This window comes from Sinocyclocheilus rhinocerous, unplaced genomic scaffold (genome assembly GCF_001515625.1).
Source record: "Sinocyclocheilus rhinocerous isolate Xijiao unplaced genomic scaffold, SAMN03320098_v1.1 scaffold1063, whole genome shotgun sequence".
Classification (NCBI taxonomy): Eukaryota; Metazoa; Chordata; class Actinopteri; order Cypriniformes; family Cyprinidae; genus Sinocyclocheilus; species Sinocyclocheilus rhinocerous.
In genome coordinates this window covers 1056256-1068993 of record NW_015625586.1, presented here as the reverse complement: position 1 = coordinate 1068993, position 12738 = coordinate 1056256, and the positions used below count along the sequence as shown (strand labels likewise).

General features: G+C 36.2%; 1 protein-coding gene across 1 annotated transcript in view; it reads right to left on the bottom strand.

The window, feature by feature from the left end:
* The window catches only part of mrc2 (mannose receptor, C-type 2), a 31081-nt gene extending 19861 nt beyond the window's left edge, over positions 1–11220 (bottom strand). Inside the window, exons 1-2 of the mRNA XM_016571304.1 lie at positions 10958–11220; positions 3880–4314 (exon numbers count right to left, since the gene is read on the bottom strand). Coding sequence (XP_016426790.1) covers positions 3880–4314; positions 10958–11078 — 556 coding nt within the window. The 5' untranslated portion in view covers positions 11079–11220. The remainder of the gene's footprint in view (positions 1–3879; positions 4315–10957) is intronic.
* Positions 11221–12738: the final 1518 nt, after the last annotated feature.

The window sequence follows — 12738 nt, the reverse complement described above, 5'->3', positions numbered from 1 at the left end:
ATAATATTACATTAACTGTTTTTGTTTGTTTGTTTCTTTGTTTTTAATGTATTTTAAAATGTAATTGATTCCTGTGATGGAAAATCTGAATTTTCATTAGCCATTACTCCAGTGATCGGTGTCACATGATCTTTCAGAAATCATTCTAATATGCTGTTTTGGTGGTCAAGAAAAATTTCTTATTATTACCAATGCTGAAAACCATAGGTTTTAAACACTGTATATTAACAGTTTGTTTTGTTTTTTTTCAACTGCTTACACACAAAATCTTTACTTGTCACACATTTTCTGAAACCTGACACTCAAACACCAGAACCACACACCAAATCTGCAAAACCACACACTAATTATCAGCATTTTGACTCAGTTTTCAATTTCATAAAACACTTTTTGCAAAACACAACACACAATTCCCTATGTAACACACAAAAATCTAACAGGAAATACCTTGATTTCCTTTTTCAAAATCAAAATGCCACACTAATTCATCAGTGCCTCACACTAAACCCTCACATGTGCAAACACTCATTGCTTTACTTAAAACTAACCAATCATGGCTTTAGAATAGGCCTATAAATACACATCTGCACAACTACACATGGTTGATGTATTTCTTTTCTTTCATTTTGTGTAGTACTGTATTCACAACCACAAATGATTACAGTAAAAAAAAAGTTTGGTTTCCATCTTGCTTTTGTGTTTGCCATTCATTTTTCAATATCTCTCTGCCAATTACCTTCAATCTTGTACAGAAATGTACATAGGAGCTCATAAAAGAAGAGATTTAGGTTTTGAATAACTATGTATATATATCCAAAAATATACAATTATGGCAAAGGTGTTTGCAACATAAGACAAATGTTTGCTTTTGAGATGTGTTTGTGATATTTTGAATGCAGTGCTTCATTTTGCAAGAGATGTGAGGCATTTTGCATTTTTTGTGTGCAATTCTTCGATTTGAGTGTAAAGTTTTGAAAAAAGAGGCAAAGTTTTGAAAATGTGTGCAAGCAGTTAGTGCAAGCAACTGTAAGCCCCCAATAACTATGTATACTACACAAAAATGCTATCAAAATAATTTTCAGTAAAATATTTTAATATTAATACAATAATTTTACATAAAATATCATTGTATTCCAATTAAATTATGTTATAAATGTGTATAACAATTAATATAATAATATTTTTAATTAAAATGTAATTTTATTGTAACTAAATTCTGTTCTGAATGTGTAAAATATTTAATATAACAATATTCATTACATTTAGTGATGAAGAAAATATTTTAATGCGGATAAATACTGTTCTGAATTTGTATATAGATTTAATATAATAGTATTTTATTGTAAAGTATCATTCTGTGCTGAATGTGTATCTAAATGTGTATAACTATGCACTGTCATATAAACAACCAGTTAGTTTAAATACTAATTTAAAGGGATAGTTCACCCAAAAATGAAATTTCTGTCATTAATTACTCATCCTCATGTCATTTCAAACCCGTAAAACCTTTGTTCATCTTCAGAACACAAATCCAGATATTTTTGATGAAACCTGAGAGCTTCTGACCCTCCATAGACAGCAACACAACTGACACCTTCAAGGCTCAGAAAGGTAGTAAGGAAGTCGATAAAATAGTCCATGTGACATGTTCTTACAAACAACTTCCTTGCTACCTTTCTGGGCCTTGAAGGTGCCAGTTGCTGTCTATGCAGGGTCAGAAAGCTCTCGGATTTCATCAAAAATATCTTACTTTGTGATCCGAAGATGAATAAAGGTCTTACAGGTTTGGAACGACATGAGGGTGAGTAATTAATGACAGAATTTTCATTTTGGGCTGAACTATCCCTTTAAGTCTTAAGTACACATAAACCGATAACTCATGAGGTGGAGAAGGATTCATTCAAAAGAATTGGCTCATAAAAGTCATTTGTTCATGAATCGGACTATAGTGGTCTTGCCATATGCTTGTTTTAGCATGCAACCAGCGAAGACAATGCTGTAGAAAGCGGTTGTCGAATTATTGTCTTTTTGTATTATTTTGTGGCACCCGGTATCCCATCACATGTAATGCAATCTCACCACCGAGCCGAAACATCACTTGCATCTAGCATTCAGTAGCATCAAAGCACACCCGCTAAATAACAGTGCAGGAAACACTCTCAAGAGTATTTTTGTACATTGCTCCATCAACATTGGCAGATGAATGCAAACATTCAAGAAACGTTAACAAAACCAAACGTCATGAAATTAAAAAAAATGTAATGGATCTTAGCCTACTATAAAACCACAATGTCCATTAGTAATGTTAACCAATGATTCCTAATTGCATCTACTTCCGGAAGGCCAAATAAAGTGCTTTTGCTTTCGCACTGAAATACACAGCGTCTCCCTGACATGGCTGCATCAACACGACTGCTGTTCCTGAAACCACGTCTTCTTTCAGAATAAAAGTTACTCCTTCTTTCTTTGCGTGAACATTTGGGTGGCGTTATGCAAATCTTCCCAGATAGTGATGTAGATATGTGGGGGCGTGTTAGAATGAGCCGTTTTAGGTAGGCGTGGTTAACTCTTAACTTTTATAAAGAATATCTCTTTGGATTTGAGACTTTAGTCTTTGCAACTTTACAGATCTTCTTTATGCACCAAGAGCTTGTAACACTCCAAAGAGAAAGGAAAAATTGAAATCGCATCATATGACCCCTTTAAATAAATGGAACCTAGTCCTTCTGAAAGAACTTCCGCAGCATTACAAAAAATCCTCAGTCATTGTGAACTAACTAAACCACAAATGCACTACTTTGGAGCAATGAATGGCTGTGATTTCAGAACTAAATTAGTCACTATGAGACAGATTGCCTGATGGGACTCAGACTGAGAGACGACTGGGCCTCAGCACTGTATACAAACACTGGCCAGACTTTTTAATTGGCTTCTTTTTTGGTGAGAAGCCAATCAGGACAAATTTAGAGTTGCCCTTGGCAAAAAACATCCACACGCGGAAAACCCTAGTCTAAATATCACTGAGGTCCAAAAGACATGTGGCCTAGTTTAAACATCGGACTACCTTCCTTGCCCTTTGTTTCTTTTTTTTTTTTAAATCAATCTTTTCTTGATCCTTTTCTCTTTTCTTCTTTCCATAATCGTTCATTTCTCTATTTTCAATGACACTGCATCAATGAGTAAATTAATAAATAAATATGTGTGACAGCAACAAAAACAAGTGGCAGAACATTTGTTGATTGCTTGGTTTCTTATTGGTCCACATAGCTGTACTCTACCCTTCAAAAGTTTGTTGTTCTTTTGTTTTCTTTTTTCTTTTTAAATTAATGCTTTTATTCAGCAAAGACTCATTAAATCGACCACAAGAGACAGTAAAGACATAATAATGTTACAAAATATTTATATTTTAAATAAATGCTGCTCTTTTGAACTTTCTAGCCATCATGGAATCCTAAAATAAATGCATCATGGTTTCCACAGAAAAATTAAGCAGCACAACTGTTTTCAACAAACACTGTTTTTGCAGTACAGTATTATGACAAAATAATGCAGCGTTGGTGAGCATACAAGACTTCTTTTTCAAAAACATTAAAACATCTTACCAACCCCAAACTTTTGAAAGGTAATGTATATTACCCACACACTGCTCCGGGTGTGTGTTCACGGTTTGTGTGTGTTCACTGCTGTGTGTGTGCACTTGGATGGGTTAAATGCAGAGCACTAATTCCGAGTATGGGTCACCATACTTGGCCACATGTCACGTCACGTTAATATTAAACATTAAATAAATGCTGACTGGATGCAATTCCCTTTAGTGTGGATGGGCAAATTACTGATATTGTGTAACTGTGAGAAAGAAACAACTTTTAATGTGCTGACCTCGGTATGACTTGGCGCAAAGGTCTTGATTGTCATAGACTCGCCACAGAGACTTTTGGGAGGGGGATCTTGCAGACGGGGAGCCGGCGGCCGAGACATTGCCGGTGTTGAGGAGTAATTTAGGGGAGGGCAAGTAATTCTCAAGTATCTCCAAGAACTTGCTGCAACTCCAGGTCCAGCGCACTCGCGGAGGCTCGTAGTCGCAGCGAAACACGCCCAGTGGTGACTTGTCGCCAAATGTGCTCACGTTGCCCGTGGTGATGCCCAGGCAGAGGGAGGAGCCAATGTTGAAGAGCCGCCCCCTGGTCACCCATTTCCACAGCTGGGCGTCACCCTTGCAGGAAGAAGAGAGGTAGAGCATGTGATCTCGTACCCCCAGGCAGCCCTGCGCTCCCTCGTGGAAAAACGCAAAAGTGTCCGATTCATCCGTATGTGCTGTTGCAGAAAGAGAGAGAGAGAGAAGTTATTTACCTGACACAGACATACTGTACAAGAGAAATCTGATAACCCTGAAATCGTAAATATGGAAAAATCATTAAGGTTTGATTCCAGCCTAGACATTGATTTTACACACCATTAAACCAAATGACTGATCATACAGAGACAATTTCCATCAAACTCTCAATGTCATGTGACCAAAACTGTTTTTGACTTAGCTATTTTCATAGTATATTATTACAGCAGTAGAATAAGCAAACCCCTTTTGATTCTCTTTCACCCACTCAAGCAGTTCTTATCCAACACAAGCAAAGCACAAATCCTGTTCAAACAATCCCACAAAACGCTTGTATGTGCTTTGACTTGCCTCAGTTGTAAAACAGTGATTTAATTACAGGTGAAAATTAAATCTGCAGTTTCATGTTATCATATTCTGTATGTGTGGCTTTCATAATGGCTGCTCTCTATGGTATGATATGGCCTGCAATTGGAACTTTTCATCTGTTTTTTTTTAAATTTTTTATCTCTGCATGCTTTGGTTTTGGAACACATCATACCGGTATGTCTAACTGCAAATAGATAGTAATTTACAAAAACAAAAGAGAAAAACCCAACAGAAACTGCCCTGAGAGAATGCAGACATTGGCAATATTCCTCTTTTGTGTGAGCACACACATGTATCCCGGTTTCATCATAACTGCACCCATCAGTGGCTTGTGGTGCAGGTCTTCTATGTCTTCTATATACATTATTAATTATAAAATTAATAATTTGTTTTAAGAATTCTCTTATGCTCATCAAGGCTGCATTTTATTATCAAAATAACAAAATACAGTAAAACAGTAATATTGTGAATTATTGTTACTATTTCTTTTATTGTTTCTATTTGAATATATTTAAAAATGTAATATATTCCTGTGACGCAAAGCTGAATTTTCAGCATAATTACTCCAGTCTTCAGTGTCACATGATCCTTCAGAAATCATTATGATATGATTATGATTTGCTGCTCTTTTCATTATCAATGTTGAAAACGTGGAAACAGCTGTGCTCCTTAATGTGTTCTCATGATTCATTGATGATTATAAAGTTCAAAATAACTTAATTCCTTTGTAACATTATAAATGTCTCCACTTGCACTTTTGATCAATTTAATGCATCCTTGCTGAATAAATATATTAATGTCGCATCAAAATCGTATGTTTTATTACTATAAGATATAGCAATAAATAACTACTCAAGAATAATCATTTATAGTACATTTGATTTTAACATGACTGAAAGTGATGATATCTGAATGGATGAGTTATTTATGTTGTAAATATTCCATCCATTTTTATTGGTTTAACCTGTTCAGATTATTTTTAGACCGTTTGCAAACACAATAGGCTGCATTAACCTGTTGTCAAGTTAATTACTGGTGTCAAACTTTATTTACTAGTGTCACTGAGTTTAATCTCATATTTCGCAATATTTGTTTTGTTTTTGTACTGTCGATTATTTTCTTAGGCACTTCCTTTCCTTGCCTTCTTAGAAAAAATACACTATAAAGCTGCTACCAGATACTCACAGCACAGTAAGAATAAATACATATATTGGTATTTGACTAGGTATATGTGGTTTAGTGAGAGAAGGACAGGGAAAAGAGATGGCTAGGAGGAGAGTCAAGCAGAAGGCAGAAGAGCCAAACCCAGCAGCGTTCCCAAACACCAGTCTGGTTTCTTTTTATACTTCCATTCTGCTTTTCTCTCTCTTTATCTGTCTCTCTCATACACCCTCTCATTCCTGCAGGGGGGAATGCAAGGTTACAACCACAACGTCAGAGAGAAAGAAAATCAGAGCAAAAGAAAGAGACAGAAAAGAGAGCCTGAAGAAAGACCCGAGAGAAACACAGCTGTGTTTCCAAACAGAGCAGGGAAATGGGAAATGGGATCAATCCAAAAACAAACAGGACCTTCTCTACTTTGAAAACAAAACAGAGACAGAAAGTTGACTGAGACCCTGGGAGACTTTCTGGACATCAATGCTCAAACATATATTTCCATAAGTAAGCATGCTGTCAAAAATGTTAAGAAGTTCTGTAACAATGTAAAATAAAGTAAATCAGTGTTATGTAAAGGTAAATATGCAGTGGCTCCGAAAAAGCATTTAAACCGTTTTTACTAGGATCTGACAACAGAACATGGAAAATCCAAGATCAAGTTTTTAACTAGTGAGATGTAAAATAACAAGAGTTGAAAATGTGAACAAATGTAACTAGGACAATTCTTTCCATGAGGTCCTGATTCCACTTATTAATGACGCGCAATCCGTGACAAACCGGGATTAAAACAAGTCTTTCCATCTTCCTGCAGAACAGCAGAAGAATTTGAGGGCATCATGTGATCTGAGTGAGTCATATAATTGGTGGAGGTAAGGCCCTGGGGAGACATATTTCAGGAGGAAGGATGGTACAGACATGCTTCTTCACACAAACATCAAAGAGTTTCTCTCCACTTCTGACAGATAAAGGGCAAAGCAAGCTCAGGCATTTCATGAGCATCATCTTAATACCTTCATTATAAACCAAGGCTTTACTTAAATGACTAATTGTGGGCGTTTCAATAAAAACAAAAAGATGAATGACAGTGTTTCAGTCTAATAATTTATGATCCACCTTCTGACGATGAGGTCAGTTTTTAATTTGATCAGGTCAGGAAGACATTTTCAGATTTTGTCTGAAACATATATATATGTATATATATATATATATATATATATATGCATGTTCAAATAAATATAGGTCAAATTAATTAATTGAAAAAACATTATTATTATTATAATTTGTTTAATAATAATAATAATAAAGACACTTACAACTACATATTCATAAAAGAAGAGCTATCATCATCATCATTGTGCCTGTGAGCAAGGTAAGTTACTTAAAACAAGGTTGCTGCAAGGGAATCCTTGCTTTGAATAAAAGCATCTGCTAAATTACGACTTACTTCCGGAACTACTGCATAACATTAAACAGAAACAAATCCTATGACAACTGCCATAGGATGTCCGTAGATAATGCATTAAAGAGCATGCTGTGATAAATAAAAAAAAATAGACAGATTGTAATGTAAAGTGTCTGCAGGTCAGCAGTGGTTGTGTGATTAAAGAGAAATGAATGGCTATGGGTGATTTGTCTGAAGTGATGTTAGAGCACTGAGAGAAAGAATACCATCCATTAGAAGCTTGCCGGACAGTTATTGAGTAGGCTGACAGCTTACAGGAAGGAACTTTTTTCAGCCTGTGGTTTTGGCACGAATGCTCCTGAACCACCTTCTTCCGGATGGTAGAGATGAGAACATCCCATGGCACGGATGAGGCTGCGCAGCTAAACGAATTGTTTTTGCGATCACTGATTACATAATGCTGATGATGACATTGATATGACTAGTGTGGGCAAAATTTGTCTCTGCATCGGAGACTGTGGAATGTCTCCGATTAATTGTTTTCTTAAGGTTTAAAGTGGGCCTAGGCACTGTTAAAACAGGCCTGATTCAGTACTTGCCACCTGAAACAGTTACCACACAAACACCAACTCAGAGCTGCAGGCTAACACACACAGGAGAAATTGCTACGATAATGGTATTCCACCCCAGGCAATAACCAATTGTTGTTATCAATTAGCAATGTTCTGATTAGTGTTGTTTGACTTATATTGGTTTTCTAGCAGCCTATGTGCAGAGTGGCTGATTTAATGCTAATATATACACTTATACAATACAATGCACCGATGCCAAATAAGATGTATAGCTACACAAAATTGTGAGAATGCAGAGGACATTTATTTTACATGCTTATTTAACCAAAATGAATGACTGATTTATCAGGACATGGTTAAATTATCAGTCAGTGTGTCTATTTTATAGACAAAACTTATTTTGATAAAACAGCTATTTAAAACTTTTAAAAACCACGGTTCTTTAATTGACATATGGTTCCATGAATAACCTTCAACATCCACAGAACCTTTCCAGAGCACAAAAGCTTCTTTATGGTGGAAAAAAGTTCTTTAGATTCTTCAAAGGTTCTTCCAAGAGCTGTTCACTGAAAGGCTTTTTAAAGAACCAAAATGGTTCTTCTATAGGATCACTGCAAAAAAACCCTTTTAGAACTTTTATTTTTAGGAATGCGCTTCTGTACGTTTTTCAAATCTACTATCGCCAACATATTACAAACTGGTCGATGGCTTTGGAATTTGGGGTGTAAATCCCCATGAAAAATACAAAGGATACCAGAAAATGGAAAAGGCAGAAGAAACAGGCGCTCAGTGGGGGGGGACTCCACTCCATGAAAGGGTGTGTGAGCTTAGTCATGTGGTGGTATGTGGTTTTCCTGAACCCTGATTACCAAAGCTAAACGTTTATTATTATGACAGATGCATTTTTGTTTCTCCCTTCCCCTTTTTGGGGGAGGGTAATGAGTAAGGGATATGAGAGAGAGAGAGAGAGAGAGAGAGAGAGAGATGGAGTTAGGGGCAGGAAGGTAACAAGCCAGCTGGGAGACGGAGGAAAAAAAGAAGGAGTGAGGGAGCAAAAGGAAGGGTGCAGAGAGAGGTCAGGGTTTTGTATAGATGATCCTTTTATTCTGTAAACACAGAGATTGACCAACACACAGGAAATTCCGGCCGGTATTTGTTTCTCGGCTCCCGTTACTGAGCCCTTAACCTAGCCAGAGCTGTGACCTGAGATCCAACCCCAACTGAGACAGAAACAGATATAATATTGGGTCTGCTCCCAGTTTTTTTACTGTGCTGGCGTGTTTGTGACACACAAAATTTAAAAAAGCATCATCAATAAAAAATAAAAAAAAGCTAGAGCTAGAGAAAAAGCTAAAAAGATGCAAAAAAAATAATGATATTACAACAACAATAATAAATTCCAAATATTAAAACAATTACTTAATTATTTTTTATTTTAAAGTGTCAATCGGCCAAAAAGCACTTATATTAAATATATAATTAAAGCATTGAATGATCAGTAGAAAGGTGCTAAATTGTAATTGTATTGTATTTAATTTCTATGTTACCAAAATGTGCATGCCGATTAAAATATAAAAACGGCAAAATTTATATATATTTAAAAAAAAAGATAATGACAGACTGGGTAACCAGATTCTAAATTGAGCATTAGGCTACATTTTAAATATTAGGCCTACATAAAAATACAACATTTTGATGATGAAAATAGCCTATCAAATTTTTAGTCATTTAAATTATTTAATTAAAAAAGATTGACTACAAAATTGAAAACCGATTCAGTAGATCATGTTGTTGTGATTAAACAAAACGCTCAAGTCCTGAGGTGACACTGGCAACTACAGCATTTTGCGTCAGGTCTTTGGTGACGTATTTTTAGCTTGTTCAACAACACTGCTCTGTTCTTCTAAACTTTTTTTCTTTTTAATAAGGCTGTGACAGTCCCTGACACAGAGGTGCAAAAACCTATCCGGTCTCTGCTGGACTGTGAAGTTGAGAGAAGCACTAAAAACTATACAAGACCACCGAGACGTAGACAGCCCTCAGCTGCGGCTCGTTGTTGTGTAACCGGATATATTTAGGGCACATCTGCTTACGGGGTGAGAATCAAGCGCTTGAGAACACAGGTTAACAGAACAGTGAGAAACCTAGAACATGCTTCTGCAAACAAGCATAACGACTGGGCCTTTATAACGAAAAATGTCCCTTCGACCACTAAAGTTGCGCTATAAAACATAAAAGCTGTGCTGATGATGCTGCGTCTGTGAACGAGTTTCCTGAACGAATCTTTGAACGAATCAGTCTCCTTACGTTCATACACTGACTAGTTCACAAACTTTCTCCCTTTTAAAGCAACTTCTTATCTGTTCTGAATATATACAGTATGAGCAAATATCATTAGAGTGCGAACTATAAATAAGCATATCATTTGGACTTACTGAACTCAATGAAGGAGACCGAAGCAGCATTTAGGCTAAATACACTTGTTTGTTAAGAAAATTAACCAAGAAATGAACCAAGTGTCTTATTTCTATAGTTTGCAGTATGCAGTTGACACAGCTGGCAAAATGATGGAAAATTTTCATATGGCTTTGCTTTGTTGCGCTTTTGTTTAAACCATTTTTTTACCCGAGTTTCGTCTTTTATAGTTTAACCAGGTAAGTTAACAAAGCTTTCAGTCATTAAAAACATGTTTATAATGAATCATTCAAGTAAACCATTCAAAGACTCAAAAATACCACGCAAAAGCTCGCCACCTATTGGCGTAACTACGTAACCTGCAGAAAGTATCAACAAAGGGAGTTCTCTTAGTGAATCGATTCAAATGATCCGAGTCACTGGAAAGAATCAATAGCCCCAGCACAGCACCAGCGCTCGCACTCCCCTCCCCCGGTCTCTCTTCCTCTTCTCACATCTGGTTCCACTCAGAGTTTGGACTTTCGTGGCATTCCTCCACATCAGTGCAGCCGGAGCCAACATAACACAACAGCACCCCAAATAAAATCAAGTCTCACATTATTAGTATTATTTTTAAATCGCATAACACGTCTATAAATCATGACAACAAAGCAGTCAGAAAAAGGCATAACGAAAAAAAAGTGATAATGAAGCGTAAATGTTTCCTACCTGAGTGCACGGTGCTCCGCTCCAGGCTTAACAGTAGAAATAAATATAAAGTGCATCTGCAAGCATTTATCCACGCGCGACTCCAACAGCCCTCCCGGTGCCCGCCACCGTGCTGATGCATGCCCGCGGAAAGGTGAAACGGAGAGAAAAAGAGGATTTCCCTCTTTCCCGCAGAAAGAGAAGCAGGAACGGTGAAGAACAGACAGGCTTTGAGAGTGTCAGTGTCGCTGTGTGCGTGGACTGTGATGAGCTCAGAGTGAATGAGAGGGGCAGACCGCTCACTTTCACTGCACACGTCCCAGGAAAGTGAAGCAGAAGAAGGCGGAGAAATGAGTTTGAATGACTACCCGATACCCGGGATAAGTGTCCAGGACTGAGAATTTACCAGAAGTTCGCAACTCTTTGCTCTGAGGGAAGAGAAGCACGACATTGCTCATTGTTTGTGTAGCCTATATTTCAGCACTAGTAAGCTATACTTGGGGAAAGAAACAGCTGTAGTCTCCTCTGACAAAATCAAGTAAATATTCTACCCTGCCTGTTTTCTGAAGTTGGCGCATGAAGTTAGACTAATAACACATAAAATGTTTTAAAGACCAATAGTTTTCATACACTTTCAAAACAATGCATATAAACATATGACACTCCACAAATACCTACAATCTATGCTAAGGCCTAAAACCCAAATGGTCAACAAATGGATAGAGGAAGGAAGTGCTTAACCTCAGGAGGTCAAACTAAATATTTATTTATTAAAAGGTTTTCAATTTATTTGGCCCCAAAAGTTAAAGTATTATTATTATTAATAATAATTATGAATGTTTTTAAATTAATTAATGGCATATTTTTTATTAAAAAAAAAAATATATATATTTATATATATATGTATATATATATATACACACACTGAACAAAATTATAAACGCAACACTTGTTTTTGCCCCCATTTTTCATGAGCTGAACTCAAAGAGAAGTGCTCACTAACACAGATTTAGACAGATTTGTGAACAATATTTGAGAGAAATAGGCCTTTTGTCATGAAAAATTAGGGCAAAAACAAAAGTGTTGCGTTTATAATTTTGTTCAGTGTATATTGTGTGAGTGTATATATATATATATATATATATATACAGTTAGGCAGTGTTGGGGAGTAACTAGTTAGATGTAACGGAATTACGTAATTTAATTACAAAATAACAGTAACTGTAATCAGTTACAGTTACTAAGAAAACATGTGTAATTAAATTACAGTTACTTATGGAAAATGTTAATGATTACAAAGGGGGTTACATCTGATTTTTTTCTCACACACTCCCACAAACAGATTTAAATGAGTTCTTTCATAAATTGCAGTGACTGCTCTAAAATATGAAACACAAATGTTTCAAAAGTTTATAAAATGCTTATCCGATAGGGTTTATGTATATGCTTTAATTTTTTAAGATCAACTGTTTTTTTTCTAAGGCATTGTTAGATTCCAGTGTTTCTTGTCTATGCAAAGATTTGATTTCAAAAACAGTATCATAGCTATTAAACTATTTCTTGTTATGATTTTAAATATGTATTTAACCTCAGAATGATTTTAAAGTAAGTCTGATTTTGTGGTGGCTGTGCTTCAAAGGGGACATCGGATGCCCATTTTCCACGTTGGTATGATTCTTTAGGGTATTCTTGAAATGGTCTCAGTGGTCGTGTAAAACAACACCCTTTTTACCCTTTTGTCAAAAACATCACTGTTCACAGCGACCCGTTTCGGTGCATATCTCTTTACATGCTAATGAGCT